The 19,097-nt window shown below is 40.1% G+C and overlaps 1 protein-coding gene across 1 annotated transcript in view; it reads left to right on the plus strand.

Moving 5' to 3' along the window:
* LOC121864496 (broad-complex core protein-like) overlaps positions 1–19,097 on the plus strand; it is a 162,046-nt gene that overhangs the window by 62,345 nt on the left and 80,604 nt on the right. Inside the window, exon 5 of the mRNA XM_042363531.1 lies at positions 5,862–6,129. Coding sequence (XP_042219465.1) covers positions 5,862–6,129 — 268 coding nt within the window. The remainder of the gene's footprint in view (positions 1–5,861; positions 6,130–19,097) is intronic.

The raw sequence follows: 19,097 nt of genomic DNA on the forward strand, positions 1-19,097 counted from the left end.
AGAAGCATTTTACTGCTTCTTGGAAGGTGAGTCACCTTCTTGAAGTGGAAGGCTGAGGGATGGCATCTTGTTCCCTCTGCCTTTTACTGAAGAAAGTGTCAATTGTGGTCTGTGGGGCATCTGTCCTCCTCACCATTAACTTATGTTAAAGAAGGAGACCACTGAGTCCTCAACATGACACAAAGTTAGTTCAGTTTTTTCCACTTCTGGGTGCTTTGAAGCCAGTTCCCTGAACTTCTCCCAGTGGTAAATCACATCTTTCAACTGTTTAGCTGACATATGGTCATCACTTTCAATTTCCTCCTCACCACTGTCAGCCTCTACCTGTAACATCTCATCCAGTTGCTTCAAGTCATCAGGAGTAAGTTCCTCCTCATGAGACATCACAAGCTCTTCTACATCCTCCTCCTCCACTTCAAGGCCCAATGACTGACCAATGGACACAATCTCCTGGTCCAACTCTGTTTCTTCCTCAAATCCCTCAAAATCATGGACTACTGATGGCCACAGTGCTTTCCATGAAGAATTGAGGGATCTAGTGGAGACCTCTTGCCATGATGACACAATCAATTTTACAGCCTCCAGGATGTTGAATTGTGTCTTCCAGAACTGTTTCAGTGTTAATTCAGGATCATTGGAAGTTGCCTGACGATACCTCCTAAACATTTTCTTCATGTACAACTTCTTGAAGTTGCTGATCACATTCTGGTCCATTGGCTGTATGATTGATGTAGTGTTTGGAGGCAAAAACAACACTTTCACAAAGTCAAATTGATACTCCAAATTTCTGGCCAGGTTAGGGTCATGACCAGGAACATTATCCATGAGGAGAAGAGCCTTTAAAGGGAGTTTATTGGTGGTTAGGTAGCTCTTGACAGAAGGGCAAAACACATCAACAGCCCATTCATTAAAGAGCTGTCTTGTCACCCATGCTTTACGGTTGGACTTCCAATAAACTCCAAGCTTTGTTCTCACCACGTTCTGTTGCTTGAACACCCTGGGGTTTTCAGAGTGGTAGACAAGCGTAGGCTTCAGTCGGAAATCCCCTGAAGCATTGGCACCAAGCAATAAAGTGAGACGGTCTTTCTTGGGTTTATGCCCAGGTAAAGAGGCTTCATCTCTGGTGATGAATGTTCTTTTGGGCATCTTTTTCCAGAACAGCGCAGTTTTGTCCACATTGAACACTTGCTGTGGGAGATAATTTTCTTCTTCCATCAGTTCTTTAAATTCATCTAAAAACTTTGCTGCCCCTTCCCTATCAGCACTAGCAGCTTCACCATGCCTAACAACACTGAAAATGTCACTTCTTTTCTTAAATTTTTCGAACCAGCCTTTGCTGGCCCGAAAATCTTCAAATTCTGTGCCTGAAGAACCAGGTTGATCTGTCTTTAAATGTTCGTAAATCTCCCTGGCTCTTTCACAAATGAATTCAGTAGAAACTGAATCACCTTTCATCTGTTTTTCCCTGATCCAGATGAGAAGTAACCTCTTAGTTTCTGCAATTAGGGATCTACTTTTAAACACTCTTGTAGATTTGTCTCTCACTTTCACTTCTTTAAATTTGTCTTTCTGTGCAAGAATTGTCGACACAGTCGATGTCGACATGCCATATTCTTTGCATAGCGCATTTTTTCTAATGCCTTGTTCATGTTTTTTTATGATTTTCTGCTTGGTTTGGATTGAAATCGCTTTTCTTGATCTCTTAGGCCCCATGCTGGATTCAAACAATGTCAACACGTGTTTTTTAAAGTTAATTTTGTTGTAAATAAAGAATATTTTCTTTAAAATAACACTGCACTGCGCTATATATTGTCAATATGCAAAATAAATTTCAAAATGAAATAATTTGCTTGGAAACACAGAAAAAAAGCGTTTAGTTGAAGAGAGTCTCAAGCAAGATGTTACCTCCACTGAAAACAGAAAGAGACTAACGCCTGTCTGGTGTGTTGAGAGGCTGGATGCCGCGCATTAAACTAGTCACTTTACCTTCAATTATGTTCAATAATTGTTAAAATGACAAAAAAATTTAATATCAAACTTTTAAAATTATTGAATAGTATAAGCTTCTCGATATTTACTAAAATAGTAAGGAATTTAAGCCCTAGAACCGATTAATGTATTGGCGGACTAATACTAAAGCTGGTTGACCGCCAAGTGCAAGCCAAAACTTGTTGAGGTCGGCTCGTAAGAAACTCGTTAACCGAGAGATTGCTCGTTAACCGAAGTTAAGAATCTTATGGGAGGTAACTCGTTAACCGAAATCTTGTTAACCGAGGCGCTCATTAACCGAGGGACCACTGTACATGAATTAACTGTTAACTCTGGTAGCAAATTCAGGCTTTCGGAGGACGCATTTAATAAACAGCCACTCCTCAACGTACGACCACCCAGACATACGGCCGCCCAAGTCGTACAGTAGAAGTCCAAAAATCCGGACTGCTTGGGGATTGGGTCGGTCTGGATTTTCGGATTTTCCGGATTCTCAGGCAGTACTTTTAAAATTCAAATTTAAGGAGGAATAAAGAGGAGATGAACAGGTACATTTTGATAATTTATTCATTAGCAAATATAGCATGCTTCAAAACGAGCAGTTTTAAAGAAAAAGCTTTGAATTCTAGAATTTTATTCTTTGCCTTTTTTATATCATAATTTGTAGACTTTCCAATGTGGTATGTTTCCATTAGAACAGTATTGCTCACACCACGTTCTAGTTTCTTAATTATTTCAAGTTTGTCACTCAATTTCAACGTGTTCTTCTTTCTCTTCACACAACGAAGTTTATCTACTTTAGGAGCCATTATTATGGGCTTGTACAGTACTCTGTAAATGGAAACAGTAGGACTCAAAATTACACATGTTGTCACAGTTTGATTGCTCGTTTTAAAGTGGCAACTACGTGGTCGCTTGTAGTCGCTGTGCAGCTGTGGCGCTCACGCAGGCGCACATACACACAAAAGCCCGCAAAAAAAAAAAAAAGTTTGAGTTTTCGAAAAGTCCGGATTCTCGGTTGGTCCGGATTTCTGGCATCCGGATTTTTGGACTTTTACTGTACCAAAATTTGTCAAATTACGTATTTTTGAGTCTCGACGTTAGTGAGTGCGCTGTATACTGACAAAATTTTCATTTGTAATTCACTTTAAAATGGCTGGCAAGCTTAAAAGTGAGAGTTTTGTGGTGCTGAGAAGAAAAAGAGACGCCCATTTTAGATTTTCTATGTATTATTTTCGCATTTTCGACTTATGACCTCTGGTGTAGATTAATACAGTATATCCTTTTTTTTCTATATTTACAATTTCTTTCCGTTCTTTTTTTTTTTCGCCCAGGCTCCGCTAGGGTCGCTTGACCTGTGCCCGGTGGGCTAATTCCCGAAAAAAAATAATAATAATAATAATAATAATAATAATAATAATAATAATAATAATAATAATAATAATAATGGGGTCCCTAACCCTGTCATTAGTTGGGGACTGCCTGCTATACTCCATTTTACCCACAACAAGACACACTAAGACAAACTATGTATCAGTAAAACTACATTATGCAAAAACTAACATTTTAAAAGATCAGAATCACATTGAAATATGAAGTTGTTCACAGTTATATTTCCCGCCTCTGATTTTCTATGTATTATTTAGGCATTTTCGACTTTCGACCATTTCGACTTACGACCTGGATTTGGATCCCTAACCACGTCGTAAGTCGGGGAGGAGTTGTAGTTGTTTTGGCAGTCTACTGTCGTTCATGTAGGTAACATGGCCAGTCCAGCATAGTTGTTCATGGATAATGGTAGCCTTGATGCTCCTACAGTTGGTGTCAGCAAGAATACAGGCATTTGTTCTCTTGTCTTCCCAGCGAACTCGGAGGATGGAACATAGACTACGTTGGTGAAAGTTATCAAGTACCTTGAGGTGCCTCCTGTATGTGACTCATGTCTTGCTGCCATATAGCAGGGTGGGGAGGACCACTGCTTGATATACGTGCAGCTTTGTAGACAATTTCAGTGTACATTACAGAACAGGTGCTACTTTAGATGCCTTTAAAAGGCATACCATGCTGATGAGACAGTCTCTCCGAGATGGTTACAATTCTCACTCCTGTGTAAATCCTCTAAAGATGTGGATTTTCATTGTAGATATAAATTTAGTAAGTTGCTTTAAATAACTTACTTCATAATTAACAGTATACATACTGTATTCAAACCACTTACAGTATGCATTTTGGCACCTTATTGGCTGTAAATTTTTAATCTCATCGGAAGTATTAATAAGAGGTGGATTTTTCACGGAATGTCACTTTTGGTCTCCTGAACATCATTGGATTCTTGGCTTTCACATTTTTCCAGTATTAGGTGAGGTTGTGTCCCTGTGGGGTGAGCCTGGACTAAGGGTGACAACACTTTGTAAGAGGGTGTGTTTCTGTTTTAAGTTCATGGAATAACATGGGAAACCATTAGTAGACCAGCTTCATTACCTCCCATTGACTACCCAACCCCATCCCAGTCTGTTGACAAAGCCTATACGTACAAGACTTCTTTGATATTATCCAAGATCAGAAGGGGAAGATAAAATAAATAAAAAATTAAAGTCAAATCAAGTCATGAGGTGGATCTTATATGTGGACTTGTCTTAACCAACACTTATATGTGGACTTGTCTTAACCAACACTTATATGTGGACTTGTCTTAACCAACACTTATATGTGGACTTGTCTTAACCAACATGTGGAATAGACTCATAACATCCCATTGTACCTCATGCCATAGCACTAGATCAGGGCCGTGTCCCTTATGTCTGTAAATAAAGGGCGTACTCTACTGTACTCTACTCTACTCTACTCTACTCTACTCTACTCTACTCTACTGTGCTATTGGTTGTGAACTTAGATGCTTTCCCCAGGACACAACCCAATTACAGTATACGACAGCACCACTTTACTGACACTATCCAGAACTACTGGTCTGGTTGAGTCAACAAAGTAGAATGGGTCCTTACTTATTATTGTGGTCTGGTTCTTGAAAATTGCATTGTTGACCCATTGGAATTAGGTACATGTTTTGTGGACTACAGTATTGAGCATACCCTTTTCATCACTTTGTAATAAACCTAGCCATGTCTATGTGTTTTTCTGATACTTACCTTAACATTAGTTATGTCTTTAGTGGGTCTAAATGGTCGTAAAATGGGAAAATTGGGGTTGGGTCTTGGGTGCCTGGAACCAATTAGAATAAATCCCATAGGTTATGTACTTTCGTTATCGCATTTTTCGTTATCACACACTCGGCGTGGTCCCAATTAGGCGTGATAACCAAGGGATGACTGTACTGTACTTACTGTATGTTTGTAAAAGGTAAATCCAACTGCTGGGGCGAGAAACATGCGCGCACACTGGATGTAAACAATGGAGTGACTCCTGGCAGTAACAAACACCAAGAAATCCACACCAAACAAATTATAATTTTTAACAAAAAATTATAATTTTATATAGTGATTTTTCTTTTAATTGTTAAAATTTACCCCAATTTCCGTAAGGGCGGATTTACGGGCCGTATCGTGATTCCACACAGTTTCAGATTTAAAGTGTGTGCCATGATTCAAGTACTGTATAATTTTGAGAGTTGTGGCTCTATACTGTAGTTACTTTTGAAAGTATTTACTTTACCAGTGTGAATATTATAATGCCCTCATGATTTCTCGGCCTACAGTACATATTGTTCCACAGTATTCGTGAATGTATACAGTACGGGTATTGCATAAACTGTACAGTACATTCGCCATTTATAATTTTATCGTGAAATAGGCTTGTCTTTCTGTATCCCCAAATTGTTCTTTTCTTACAAGAGGAAATTCTTATTTATATTTCAGACTGAGCCAGTGGAGAGTGGAACATCTGATGCAGAAGGTTGGTGTGGCCCTGAAGAAGGTGACAGTAGTAGTGGAGGTGGAGGAGTTGGTGGTGGCGGCGGTGGTGGAGGAGGAGGAGTAGGAGGAGGAGGTGGAGGTGGCGGTGGTTGTGGACCCGGGGGAGAAACTACTGCGACCCCTGGCCCCACACCTCCTGGAGGAACGCCCCCTGATCCAGAAAACACTAGTCACCTTCTGCAGGCACTCAGCTCGGAATCTCACCTGCAAGGTAGGTGCCCCGTTCAGTTTTAGTGCCGCCCCCGACCCCCGGGGTCGGCATTCTGCATGGTACACTGCCGTTGACTGGTTGGTTGACCCGGGAATGGGATTGGGAAGGTTGTATTGGACTAATCCAGTGTGGATCATGGTTAGTTGTGTGGTGGTGGCCAACCTCTGGATATTTTTTGGGAACCAGTCAGAATCGAAATCATGCATGATGAAACACTGTGCCATAGAGTTTTGCCTGTATCACAGATTTTTGACATGTGCAGTACAGTATTGATGGTTGATCAAGTTAATCATTAGACTGGGGTGGAGCCATCACATCACATCACTCAACTAGGGCAAATGCTGCCCACATTGTCCACCAGCAAGTCATTCAATATTACAAGTATATATATATGAAGGGAAGTATTGTATGCTTTTCAGTGTATCGTTCTTGAGGAATTCATTACTATCTGGGAAAAGGGAGTTGCGAAAAAAATGAACCTGTCTACAAACTTTTAATTTATCCCCCTACCCTGTCTCACACATGCACGAATTTCCTCTGTTGAACTCAAATATTTTACCCATTCCCACAGATGGAGATATTTCTTAAAAAGGTACATTATTCATTTTTTACTTTCCGCCTTTTACTGTTATAACCTAGAACAGTCCAAATTGCGCCTTCCCTACTACTACTTATTAATTATTATTTTTATTTATTATTACTATTTTTTTTTTTAATTCCCCCCCATTCATGGATAATCTTTGCCCCATATCGACCCCTGAACTGAAGCAGTATGGCGCTGGGGGGGGGGAAATGGTAGATAGTGATGGCTGTTGGGTTGACCCTAGAAGTAGCAGTCAGAAAGTTGAGAAACCCTTTTCATAAATTTAATGTCCCATTATAAGTGAATGATGATGAAATAGTTTATGATAATGATTTTTTTTTTATATTACAGTATATATAAAATTATGTTCCACAGAGTTTTGTAATAACTTCATTGCATGCCATCTTCAACTTAACTATCCTTTACCATAAATGTCATCCATATTTCTTTTAGATTCAGTACATTAGTTAAACTTCCAAACAAAGAAGCTGGAACCAACAATATAGCCACTGGCCTAAAGAAAACAATGAGCAAGTTCTCTACTACCTGAGTGTGTTATTATTATCACCTTAACTTGGGGACCCGGATCTTCCTGTGTGTACTTATTTTGAGTTTTAACGACCTACAACAACAACACTGGGAGATTCTAGCCGCACCATCCTCTTAATATAACCAAAAGGAATACTGTACTCATGATGCATCCCTCTCAGGTGTCCTTTAGTATACAGTACAGTACATAGTTAGCCAGTTGGTTACCTGTTGTTTTCTTGTGAACACTTTTTAACCTCCTCCCCTCTCATAGTACACTCCTAATTCTGGAAAATTATAGGCAGTGAATTGTATTAAAAGTTCCTAATGGTTTCTGCATGAAATCTTGGTAACAAAATCATCCTTGCTGTGTTTAATACAGACTTCCTCAATGATGTGTTGTTAATTGAACTGAAACTTTATACTGAGCTGAGCTGTCTAGTTGTGAATATATATTCTAAGAACCCATAATTAAGCATCCATGTAAAGGAAAGGCTTCCCAAGGCACACACGAAGCAAATGGTTTATATTCTTAGCTGTTTGTGGATTACAATATCAAACTTTTCATTGTGGATTTTATCATTGTTATAAAAACCACAATATTTTTTTTTTATGAGAAGGATGTCTAGACCTCTTTTAACAATTGTTTTTGTTTGCATATGACTATCTCACTTTAACCTGTTAGGGAAGAAGAATGGAATGGCTTACTACACTTACAGCATCTTATATAGAAGAAATTTTGTATGACTGTCTGTGGTAATAAATCATCACAATGTTATTCTGTATACATGTTGGAGGGCATTTTCTGTATATTTTTCATGTTTTGGAAACACAGTACCAAGGGACATCATCTCTGTCTCATGTTCGGTTACCACTATTCATAGATGATTGTAGGCAATACAAATGTCTGAAGACTTCAATTTTAACACTACTGTCTCATGTTCGGTTACCACTATTCATAGATGATTGTAGGCAATACAAATGTCTGAAGACTTCAATTTTAACACTACATTTGTTGTCTTTTATTTCATGTCTGTAATATCTAACATTTGTCTCCATGTTCACAAATTATATGCCTGTGCAATACACTTTTGTAGCTTAAAAGTTTCCTTATGACTTGTTTGCATGGGCTACAAGCACTTGCAGAAGCCTACGTGTCTTGTTGTAATTACAAGCACCAGGCAGTGTGCACCTGGCTGCTACACTTGTAACATTGGTGCTGGTGAGGTGGTATTACCTGCACTGCACAAACCCCCATCTAGTGGGTGTAGAAGGTCGTCTGACTCTGCAACTGCCACCACCTTACAGTATCCAACTCTGGGGATGTCACCATGTATTACTTAGGCTTTCTAGGATATAAAGTTTGCAGTAAATATCCTTGACCTTGCAACTGAACCAGTTTGTTTAGGAATATTGTTCTGAATAGCCATGTGATTTGTGGGACATCAACATACTATGCATAACTAGTTTGATAAAGAAATAGAAAATATACAAATATTATAAATTCACAGTTGTGTTTTCAATGTGCTGTTCTGTTTTTGGTAATTGGAAGTCAGCAACTGGAAACATGGAAACTCAGCGAGAAGAATGTATAAGAGTGGCAGTGCCTATTAAAAGTGAACATAGCAAGATGTTGAACTGTTTTCTTATGATTGCAAATCATCATTTTGCATGTCAGTGTTTAATGGACAGAAGAAATGTAGTGAAACAAATTAAGAAGAACTTAAAAGTGTCAAGAGTGGAATGTGTAGTCGTTGTGATCGTGAGAGGAGGAGGTATCTAAGGGGTGTGTGATATAGGTACCCAGCGTGATCACATCCTACATAGGCCCAGCATCTAGTAAACTCACCCCCAATGATGGATCCCCTGTGACTGGACATACGGCTGATGGGAGCCCCTGTCACCTCCCCTTCCCCTGCGCATTCGTATGCCACTCCTGTCTGGCACGGCTGATCGTGGCTTTGGCCACTCGAGGTCACGCAAGGTCACACCCCCTCACCCCCTAGTCTGTTGTGTAGGTATGTAGGCCACACCAGCTGTCACAAATATGCCTCGCTCACTAGTGTCTAGGCAGACATAGTGCTCTTATTTTGTGTTCTGCATTAGCCAATACTGTCTTTATTGATGTCGTAGGTGGTGCAGTCAGTGTTTAGATCTTTAATTTCGGTTCAGTGCAAATTAGAATGCGCATGGTAATTTTTTCCTTTTTTTCTTGTTTTTTTATTTTATTTTTTGGTAGTAGGATAGATTGTGAAAAAGTTTTTAAATATTATATAATAACCAGTTGAATTACATTTGGAATTTTTCCTTTAATTTCAAGTCTTTGAAAATTTGTTTGTCAGAAGTGTATTTTACAATAAAATACATTATCTGTGAGTTTGCAAGTTAGCAACTACCAACAATGGTGGCAGGCTTGCTTGTGTTAGCTCAGTAGACTATAGTGTGAATTAACCCCTAGCCTGCTGCTGCATGAACCTTGTAATGCATAGTGCATGATGACCTGGTTAATGTGTGATGGTGATGGTGGTGGTTATGGTGGTGGTGGGAACTATTGCATGTCTATTACTCTTAAGCTGCCTTCTGCTTAGGCCTTTTTATTTATTTATATATATTTTTTTTAACAACGATTTGTAATACTGAAGAAAAACTGCATTTTGATGAAATTGTTCAACAAACAGACAGTATAACCTGTTTGACATAAAAAAAAATATATATATATATACTGTGTGTATATATATATATATATATATATATATATATATATATATATATATATATATATATATATATATATATATATATATATATATATATATATATATATATATATATATATATATATATATATATATATATATATATATATATATATATATATATAAGATACCAGCATTTCAAAATGGAGTTCATCTTTAGCTTATAAAATCACGTTAACAATGAGAACTAGGCTCAGATCTCTCTCTGTGGATTTTGGGTTTTAAACACAAGAGTTGCAGTGACTGGCCAGCTGCATCAGTGTTTCAGTCTGTGGCAAGAAGACAGTAGTTATGGATGGTACAGTACCAAGAGGCTGTGTTAGATGGTGCTCCATCTAACTTGGTGTCTGGTGTTTCTCTCCTTAATGACTGTTGGGTCGTCAGGTTATGGCACTGTACCTAGTTACTGCAACTTTTTTTTATCATGTTAGCTTGAAGAATTTTTACTCTGCTCCTTTTATTACAACTTAAACTTTTTATCTTATTTTGATTTGCTTTAGTGTACTAGACCTTGTTGTTTGTTTACAAAGTAAGAGCATAAATGAAATTAATTCAGTAATTTGAAGAAAAAATCAATGAAATATTGAAATAGTAATAGCTATAACACTTTATCTATGCCATATAGTCATAACAGAGCTTTTCCAATATCATAGACTAGAATAAGCTTACTCTTTTTCATCTCAAGACTTATGTTGTGCAAAATTTATTGGAAGTATAAGTCAATCAAATATTGAAAGTTTATTAAAAAAAAAACATTACAGAATGTTGACAAAGAAAATTATAAATAAATTTGCACGTCATAAATCTTGTGCCACATTACCAAACAGCACAAACCAACAGCAAAGGAAGGAAATTTTGTGTGAGGGTTGACTCATGAGACTGGCATTTTAATATTACTGTATTAGTAACTAAAATTTGATAAATTATTGGGACATAGCACTAAATCTATTAAAATTTAAAGTAAACTTTTCAATAACGTGGTTGAGAACATCATTGGTATAAGTTATAAGTTTGTCTTCCCACATTTAATGTCATCTAGAGTAAGTAAAACTTAATGGAAAATAATATATATATATATATATATATATATATATATATATATATATATATATATATATATATATATATATATATATATATATATATATATATTTAGTTTTACATATACATATCTTAATATAATTATTATATACAATTGATAATATGATCTTTCACATCCAGTAAATGATCTCTGAGAATGCTTTAAGTTGCCAGTTTGTCTGAGTCCTGAAAAGGGAAGATGCTTTTGCTTGCCAGGAACATTGCTTAATATCAAATTAATTTTCATGGTTTTGTAGGTGCTATGTCCAGTTCTTTGTAGAAGTACTTTTAACTGACACTGGATATTGTAGGCATCACCTTTGAAAAGCATTTATAAATGAGAAGAACTGTTTGTCAGCATGTGGGTTTGATCAAGCTGTTGGTTTGTGGTGTAAGATGGGAGTGGCTGTTGCCCTCTGCTGGTGCTGTGCTGCTGTACTGCTGCTGTTGCTGCTGCCTGGCTCACCAGGGCTGACGGCTCTTCTCTCTCTCCACCCCCAGGGATCATGCGCAGCTTTGAGCCCCTGCCGTGCCCCATCTGCCAGCGCACCTATAGCTCTCCGGGCAACCTCAAGCAGCACCTGGAGAACATACACATGTCCAGCAATGAGCTCAACTTTGAATGTCGCATCTGTGGCAATAAATTCAAGAGCAAGTGGTACCTGCACAAGCACCTTCACCGTGCCCATCACATACGTGGCCGCAAGGAGACCTAGGTTGCTCTTTAGTTTGTATGTAATGTGCAACACCCAGGACTTACCACAAACTCCTTCATTTTGTGGTGACTGCATGTTCCTTGCAGTACTGGACCAGTGACTATATACTAATGGTTTTGGTGACTAATGATTAATTGCTGTTGTGCTTGGGAGTGTACTGTCAACAAGCACTGTTTGTTGCAGTACACATAATAAGAGTAACCGTATGTAGCGTATGGGTCCATATATGTGTCGTGCATCAGTGAAGGTGTGCCACACACTGACTTAAGTTTGAGGTGGTCGCTTATCCACGATAGGTCCAACTTCTGACCAGTACACGTGGGTGCAGGTGCCACTATATTTGTCCAAAAACTTGATTGGAATAGCTAGCCAACTGAATTTCACATGAGGTTGCCACTTTCATGGCTTGCTTGTTAAGGAACATTGCAGTGATATATATATATATATATATATATATATATATATATATATATATATATATATATATATATATATATATATATATATATATATATATATATATATATATATATATATATATATATATATATATATATATATATATATATATATATATATATATATATATATATATATATATATATATATATATATATATATATATATATATATATATATATATATATATATATATATATATAAATTACTGTTGGCCATTTAACTCAGTATATTTGCTTGATGTGTGTTTGTGACTGCCCATGGGTAACTCTACCACATCAGAGTTGCTTGGAGCTGCGTGGAGTGGACTGCCATTAGACTGGCACTATTTACACCATGCCCACAGCAAACTGCCCATTAATGTAATATATCAGCAAGTTCAAAACATTTTGAGAAGACTGCTCTTTTGGATCAGTTCAAATAATACTCATCTTAAATTTGTTAAATGAATTTAAATTTTCAGCATTACTTTTAATGGCACTTCAAAAAGTCCCTTTAAGGTGTATCCTGCATCAGTACTTGCCACAGTTTTGTCGCATCAAATTTCATTGTAATTTGTGTTATCCTGAAATTTTTGCAGTTTGTTATGTTGTCAACAATTGATTCCTTAAAAAACAAATGATTATTAGAATGATGAACATTTGTCCTCAGATGCTACCACCTCAGGAAAGTGGGAAGGGAATGTGATTGATTTTAGCTCTCTGAGGACAACACTTGTTCAAGATCTTATTAATTATTGTTATTTCAGTGTCATTTGGATATTGGTATGACTAAGTGTGTATTATCTAAACATTGAAATATAAGATAATGTTTAGGATGAAGAAGATCCACAATACTGTACTGTACGGAGATGCTAATATGCAAGGAAACTGTGGGGAGTATAATAGAAGTATACCGCCATCATTCAGTCACCAAACACATTACCACACTTTATTAATGGTAAATACTCATACTCTGGTTGATGTATGAGAACATAACTGCATCTAAATTCATCTCTGGACACGAGCATAAAACATCATATCTATAGAAATAGGTTTCCCAAGTCTTAGTCGTGATTGTGCTACAAGTATTTACACGCAAGCATGCATGCCTGCACGCACTCCCGCCCTCCCATTATTACAAAACACACATAAACATACATACATACTTACTGTAATATTGGGCCCCTTCATCCAATAGTATTGCTCAAGTCTTAGTCTTAAAACTGGGCCCAAATAGGTGCTGTCAGATAACAAAAATGTTCCTTAGTTGCTTCAGTGTCATCAGTTTTTCTCAGATTGTGTTGGTACTTGGAGTAAATTGAGAAGAGCATGTTGGTGTGTAGTCATTAGAGGTCAGGGAAAAGGTAAAATATATATATAGAATATTTTAATTTATAACTATACTCTACTGTATAGTACTGTCTTTAGAGGCATTAACACAATCTAATATATCATTATTTTTCTGTAAGAACTTGGTTGAAGAGTTCTTTGTTTCTCAGGTTAGGCCAGACAAGTAGCTGTTATATCTAAAATTTACACCTCCACATTAAGGATTGGGTCTGATAGTATTATCAGCAGGTTGTTAGCAAGAGAGAGATGACAGCAGTACTGTACCGATGACTTGAGTTCAGGAAAAAGATAACGTAATTAGTTTTTCATAAATTAAAAATGAGGTCATACGTAGATATTCCGGTAACGTGAACGTGTAACTTTTCATTCCATTTGTTCTGTTAATTTCTAAAGCAACACTACAGTAGTACGTATTGGTACAAATACATTATACTATACACTTCTGGTACAAAGGTTGCCGAATAACAAACATTCCACAAGTACAGTACAGTACTCCTCGGGGAAAGCATACAGGACGTTATTAATGTTTCATGTTGTGTGCAAAGAAAAGAAAGGCAACTATTAAGATCTCTCGGCGAAGTTGATCACCTGTTGGCCCTCTGATAAACTCACTCGTTCAAGATTCAACAGTCGCATTAAATAAGATGAAGCTCGCATATATTAGTTAGTCTGATGACTCATACATTATTGAAACATGTTTTGTATGATACAGTACAGAGTATTGTTAATAATTGCATAAAAAACTTCAACTCGTGTTATATTGTTAAGAGAAATTTAAGCGGAAGTAAACGTTCTGTTACCGAGTTGAAGATTGTACAGCACAGTGCAGTATACAGTATAACATGCTTACTGGCTCCAGACCACAGTATTGTACAGCACACCAGTACAAGTTGATTCATACCCAGTGTGGTGGTGACTGTCATACCCAGTGTGTTAGTGACTGTCATACCCAGTGTGGTGGATGACTGTCATACCCAGTGTGGTGGATGACTGTTATATCCAGTGTAGTGGATGACTGTTATATCCAGTGTGGTGGTGACTGTTATATCCAGTGTGGTGGATGACTCATACCCAGTGTGGTGGATGACTGTCATACCCAGTGTGGTGGATGACTGTCATACCCAGTGTGGTGGATGAATGTCATACCCAGTGCAGTGGATGACTGTCATACCCAGTGTGGTGGATGACTGTCATACCCAGTGCGGTGGATGACTGTCATACCCAGTGTGATGGATGACTGTCATACCCAGTCTGTTGGTGACTGTCATACCCAGCATGTTAGTGACTGTCATACCCAGTGTGTTGGTGACTGTTAGATCCAGTGTGGTGGATGACTGTCATACCAGTCGGGTGGATGACTGTCATACCCAGTCTTGATGGATAACTGTCATACCAGTGTGGTGGATGACTGTCATATCCAGTGTGGTGGATCTGTCATACCCAGTGCGGTGGATGACTGTTATATCCAGTGTAGTGGATGACTGTCATACCCAGTGTGGTGGATGACTCATACCCAGTGTGTTAGTGACTGTCATACCCAGTGTGGTGGATGACTGTCATCCAGTGTGGTGGATGACTGTCATACCCAGTGTGGTGGATGACTGTTATATCCAGTGTGGTGGATGACTGTCATACCCAGTGTGGTGGATGACTGTCATACCCAATCGTGATGGATGACTGTTATATCCAGTGTAGTGGATGACTGTCACACCCAGTGTGGTGGATGACTGTTATATCCAGTGTAGTGGATGACTGTCATACCCAGTCTGGTGGATGACTTTCATACCGTGTGGTGGATGACTGTCATACCCAGTGTGGTGGATGACTGTTATATCAGTGTAGTGGATGACTGTCATACCCAGTGTGGTGGATGACTGTCATACTAGTCACGGTGGATGACTGTTATATCCAGTGTAGTGGATGACTGTCATGCAGTGTGGTGGATGACTGTCATACCCAGTGTGGTGGATGACTGTTATATCAGTGTAGTGGATGACTGTCATACCCTGTGGTGGTGACTCATACCAGTGTGTTAGTGACTGTCATACCCAGTGTGATGGATGACTGTCATACCCAGTGTGGTGGATGACTGTCATACCCAGTGTGGTGGTGACTCATACCCAGTGTGTTAGTGACTGTCATACCAGTGTGGTGGATGACTGTCATACCAGTGTGGTGGATGACTGTCATACCCAGTGTGGTGGATGACTATCATACCCAGTGTGGTGGTGACTCATACCCAGTGTGTTAGTGACTCTTATACCCAGTGTGGTGGATGACTGTCATACCCAGTGTGGTGGATGACTGTCATACCCAGTGTGGTGGATGACTGTCATACCCAGTGTGGTGGATGACTGTTATATCCATGTGGTGGATGACTGTCATACCCAGTGTGGTGGATGACCTGTCATACCCAGTCGTGGATGACTGTTATATCAGTGTAGTGGATGACTGTCATACCAGTGTGGTGGATGACTGTCATACCCATGGTGGATGACTGTTATATCCGTGTAGTGGATGACTGTCATACCGGTGCGGTGGATGACTGTCATACCCAGTGTGGTGGATGACTGTTATATCCAGTGTAGTGGATGACTGTCATACCAGTGCGGTGGATGACTGTCATACCCAGTGCGGTGGATGACTGTTATATCAGTCATGTGGATGACTGTCATACCCAGTGTGGTGGTCTGGTCATACCAGTGTGGTGGATGACTGTTATATCAGTGTAGTGGATGACTGTCATGCAGTGCGGTGGATGACTGTCATACCCAGTGCGGTGGATGACTATATCAGTGGTGGATGACTGTCATACCCAGTGTGGTGGATGACTGTCATACAGTGCGTGGATGACTGTTATATCCAGTGTAGTGGATGACTGTCATACCCAGTGTGGTGGATGACTGTCGCCCAGTGCTGATGGATGACTGTCCCCTGGTCGGTGGATGACTGTCGCCCAGTGTGGTGGATGACTGTCATACCCAGTGTGGTGGATGACTGTTATATCCAGTGTTGTGGATGACTGTCATACCCAGTGCGGTGGATGACTGTCATACCCAGTGTGGTGGATGAATGTCATACCCAGTGTGGTGGTGACTGTCATACCCAGTGTGGTAGATGACTGTCATACCCAGTGTGTGGTGGTGACTGTTATATCCAGTGTGGTGGATGACTCATACCCAGTGTGGTGGATGACTGTCATACCCAGTGTGGTTGACTGTCATACCCAGTGTGTTTGGATGACTGTCATACCCAGTGTGGTGGATGAATGTCATACCCAGTGCGGTGGATGACTGTCATACCCAGTGTGGTGGATGTGTCATACCCAGTGCGATGGATGACTGTCATACCCAGTGTGATGGATGACTGTCATACCCAGTCTGTTGGTGACTGTCATACCCAGCATGTTAGTGACTGTCATACCCAGTGTGTTGACTGTTAGATCCAGTGTGGTGGATGACTGTCATACCCAGTGCGGTGGATGACTGTCACTGCAGTGCGGTGGATAACTGTCATACCCAGTGTGGTGGATGACTGTCATATCCAGTGTGGTGGATGACTGTCATACCCATGTGGTGGATGACTGTCATACCCAGTGTGGTGGATGACTGTCTACAGTGTGGTGATGACTGTCTGCAGTGTGGTGGATGACTGTCATACCCAGTGCGGTGGATGACTGTCATACCCAGTGTGGTGGATGACTGTCATACCCAGTGTGTGATGACTGTCATACAGTGTGATGGATGACCGTCATCGCCAGTGTGGTGGATGACTGTCATACCCAGTGTGTTGGTGACTGTTATATCCAGTGTGTTGATGACTGTCATACCCAGTGTGATGGATGACTGTCATACCCAGTGTGATGGATGACTGTCATACCCAGTGTGGTGGATGACTGTCATACCCAGTGTGGTGGTGACTGTCATTCCCAGTGTGGTGGATGACTGTCATACCCAGTGTGTTAGTGACTCATACCATGTGGTGGTGACTGTCATACGTTGTGGGTGACTGTCATACCCAGTGTCTAGATGACTGTCATAAGTGTGTGTTGGTGTATCATACAGTGTAGTGGATGACTCATACAGTGTGTAAGTGATGTCATACCCAGTGTGTTAGTGACTGTCATACCCAGTGTGTTAGTGACTCATACCCAGTGTGTTAGTGACTGTCATACCCAGTGTGTTAGTGACTGTCATACCCAGTGTGTTGATGACTGTCATACCCAGTGTGTTAGTGACTGTCATACCCAGTGTGTTAGTGACTGTCATACCCAGTGTGTTGATGACTCATACCCAGTGTGTTAGTGACTGTCATACAGTGTGTTAGTGACTGTCATACCCAGTGTGTTAGTGACTGTCATACCCAGTGTGTTAGTGACTGTGATACCCAGTGTGTTAGTGACTGTGATACCCAGTGTGTTAGTGACTGTCATACCCAGTGTGTTAGTGACTGTCATACCCAGTGTGTTAGTGACTGTCATACCCAGTGTGATGACTCATACCCAGTGTGTTAGTGACTGTCACACAGTGTGTTGGTGACTGTCATACCCAGTGTGTTAGTGACTGTCATACCCAGTGTGTTAGTGACTGTCATACCCAGTGTGTTAGTGACTGTCATACCCAGTGTGTTAGTGACTGTCATACCCAGTGTGTTAGTGACTGTCATACCCAGTGTGTTGGTGACTGTCATACCCAGTGTGTTGGTGACTGTCATACCCAGTGTGTTAGTGACTGTCATACCCAGTGTGTTAGTGACTGTCATACCCAGTGTGTTAGTGACTGTCATACCCAGTGTGTTAGTGACTGTCATACCCAGTGTGTTGGTGACTGCATACAGTGTGTTAGTGACTGTCATACCCAGTGTTGGTAAGTGTCATACCCAGTGTGTTAGTGACTGTCATACAGTGTGGTGGTGACTGTCATACCCAGTGTGTGACTGTCATACCCAGTGTGGTGGTGACTCATACCCAGTGTGTTGGTGACTGTCATACCCAGTGTGGTGGTGAGTGTCATACCCAGTGTGGTGGTGACTGTCATACCCAGTGTAAGTGACTGTCATACCCAGTGTGGTGGTGACCGTCATACCCAGTGTGTGACTCTCATACCCAGTGTGTTGGTGACTGTCATACCCAGTGTGGTGGATGACTGTCATACCCAGTGGTGGTGACTGTCATACCGGTGTGATGGATGACTGTCATACCCAGTGTGGTGGATGACTGTCATACCAATGTGGTGGATGACTGTCATACACAGTGTGGTAGATGACTGTCATACTCAGTGTGTTGGTGACTGTCATACCCATTGTGGTGGATGACTCATACAGTGTGGTGGTGACTGTCATACAGTGTGGTGGTGACTGTCATACCGGTGTGGTGTGACTGCATACCCAGTGTGGTGGATGACTGTCATACCCAGTGTGGTGGTGACTGTCATATCCAGTGTGGTGGATGACTGTCATACCCAGTGTGGTGGACGACTGTCATACCCAGTGTGGTGGATGACTGTCATACAGTGTG

Source organism: Homarus americanus, unplaced genomic scaffold (assembly GCF_018991925.1).
Source record: "Homarus americanus isolate GMGI-L3 unplaced genomic scaffold, GMGI_Hamer_2.0 scaffold25860, whole genome shotgun sequence".
In the NCBI taxonomy this organism is placed as follows: Eukaryota; Metazoa; Arthropoda; class Malacostraca; order Decapoda; family Nephropidae; genus Homarus; species Homarus americanus.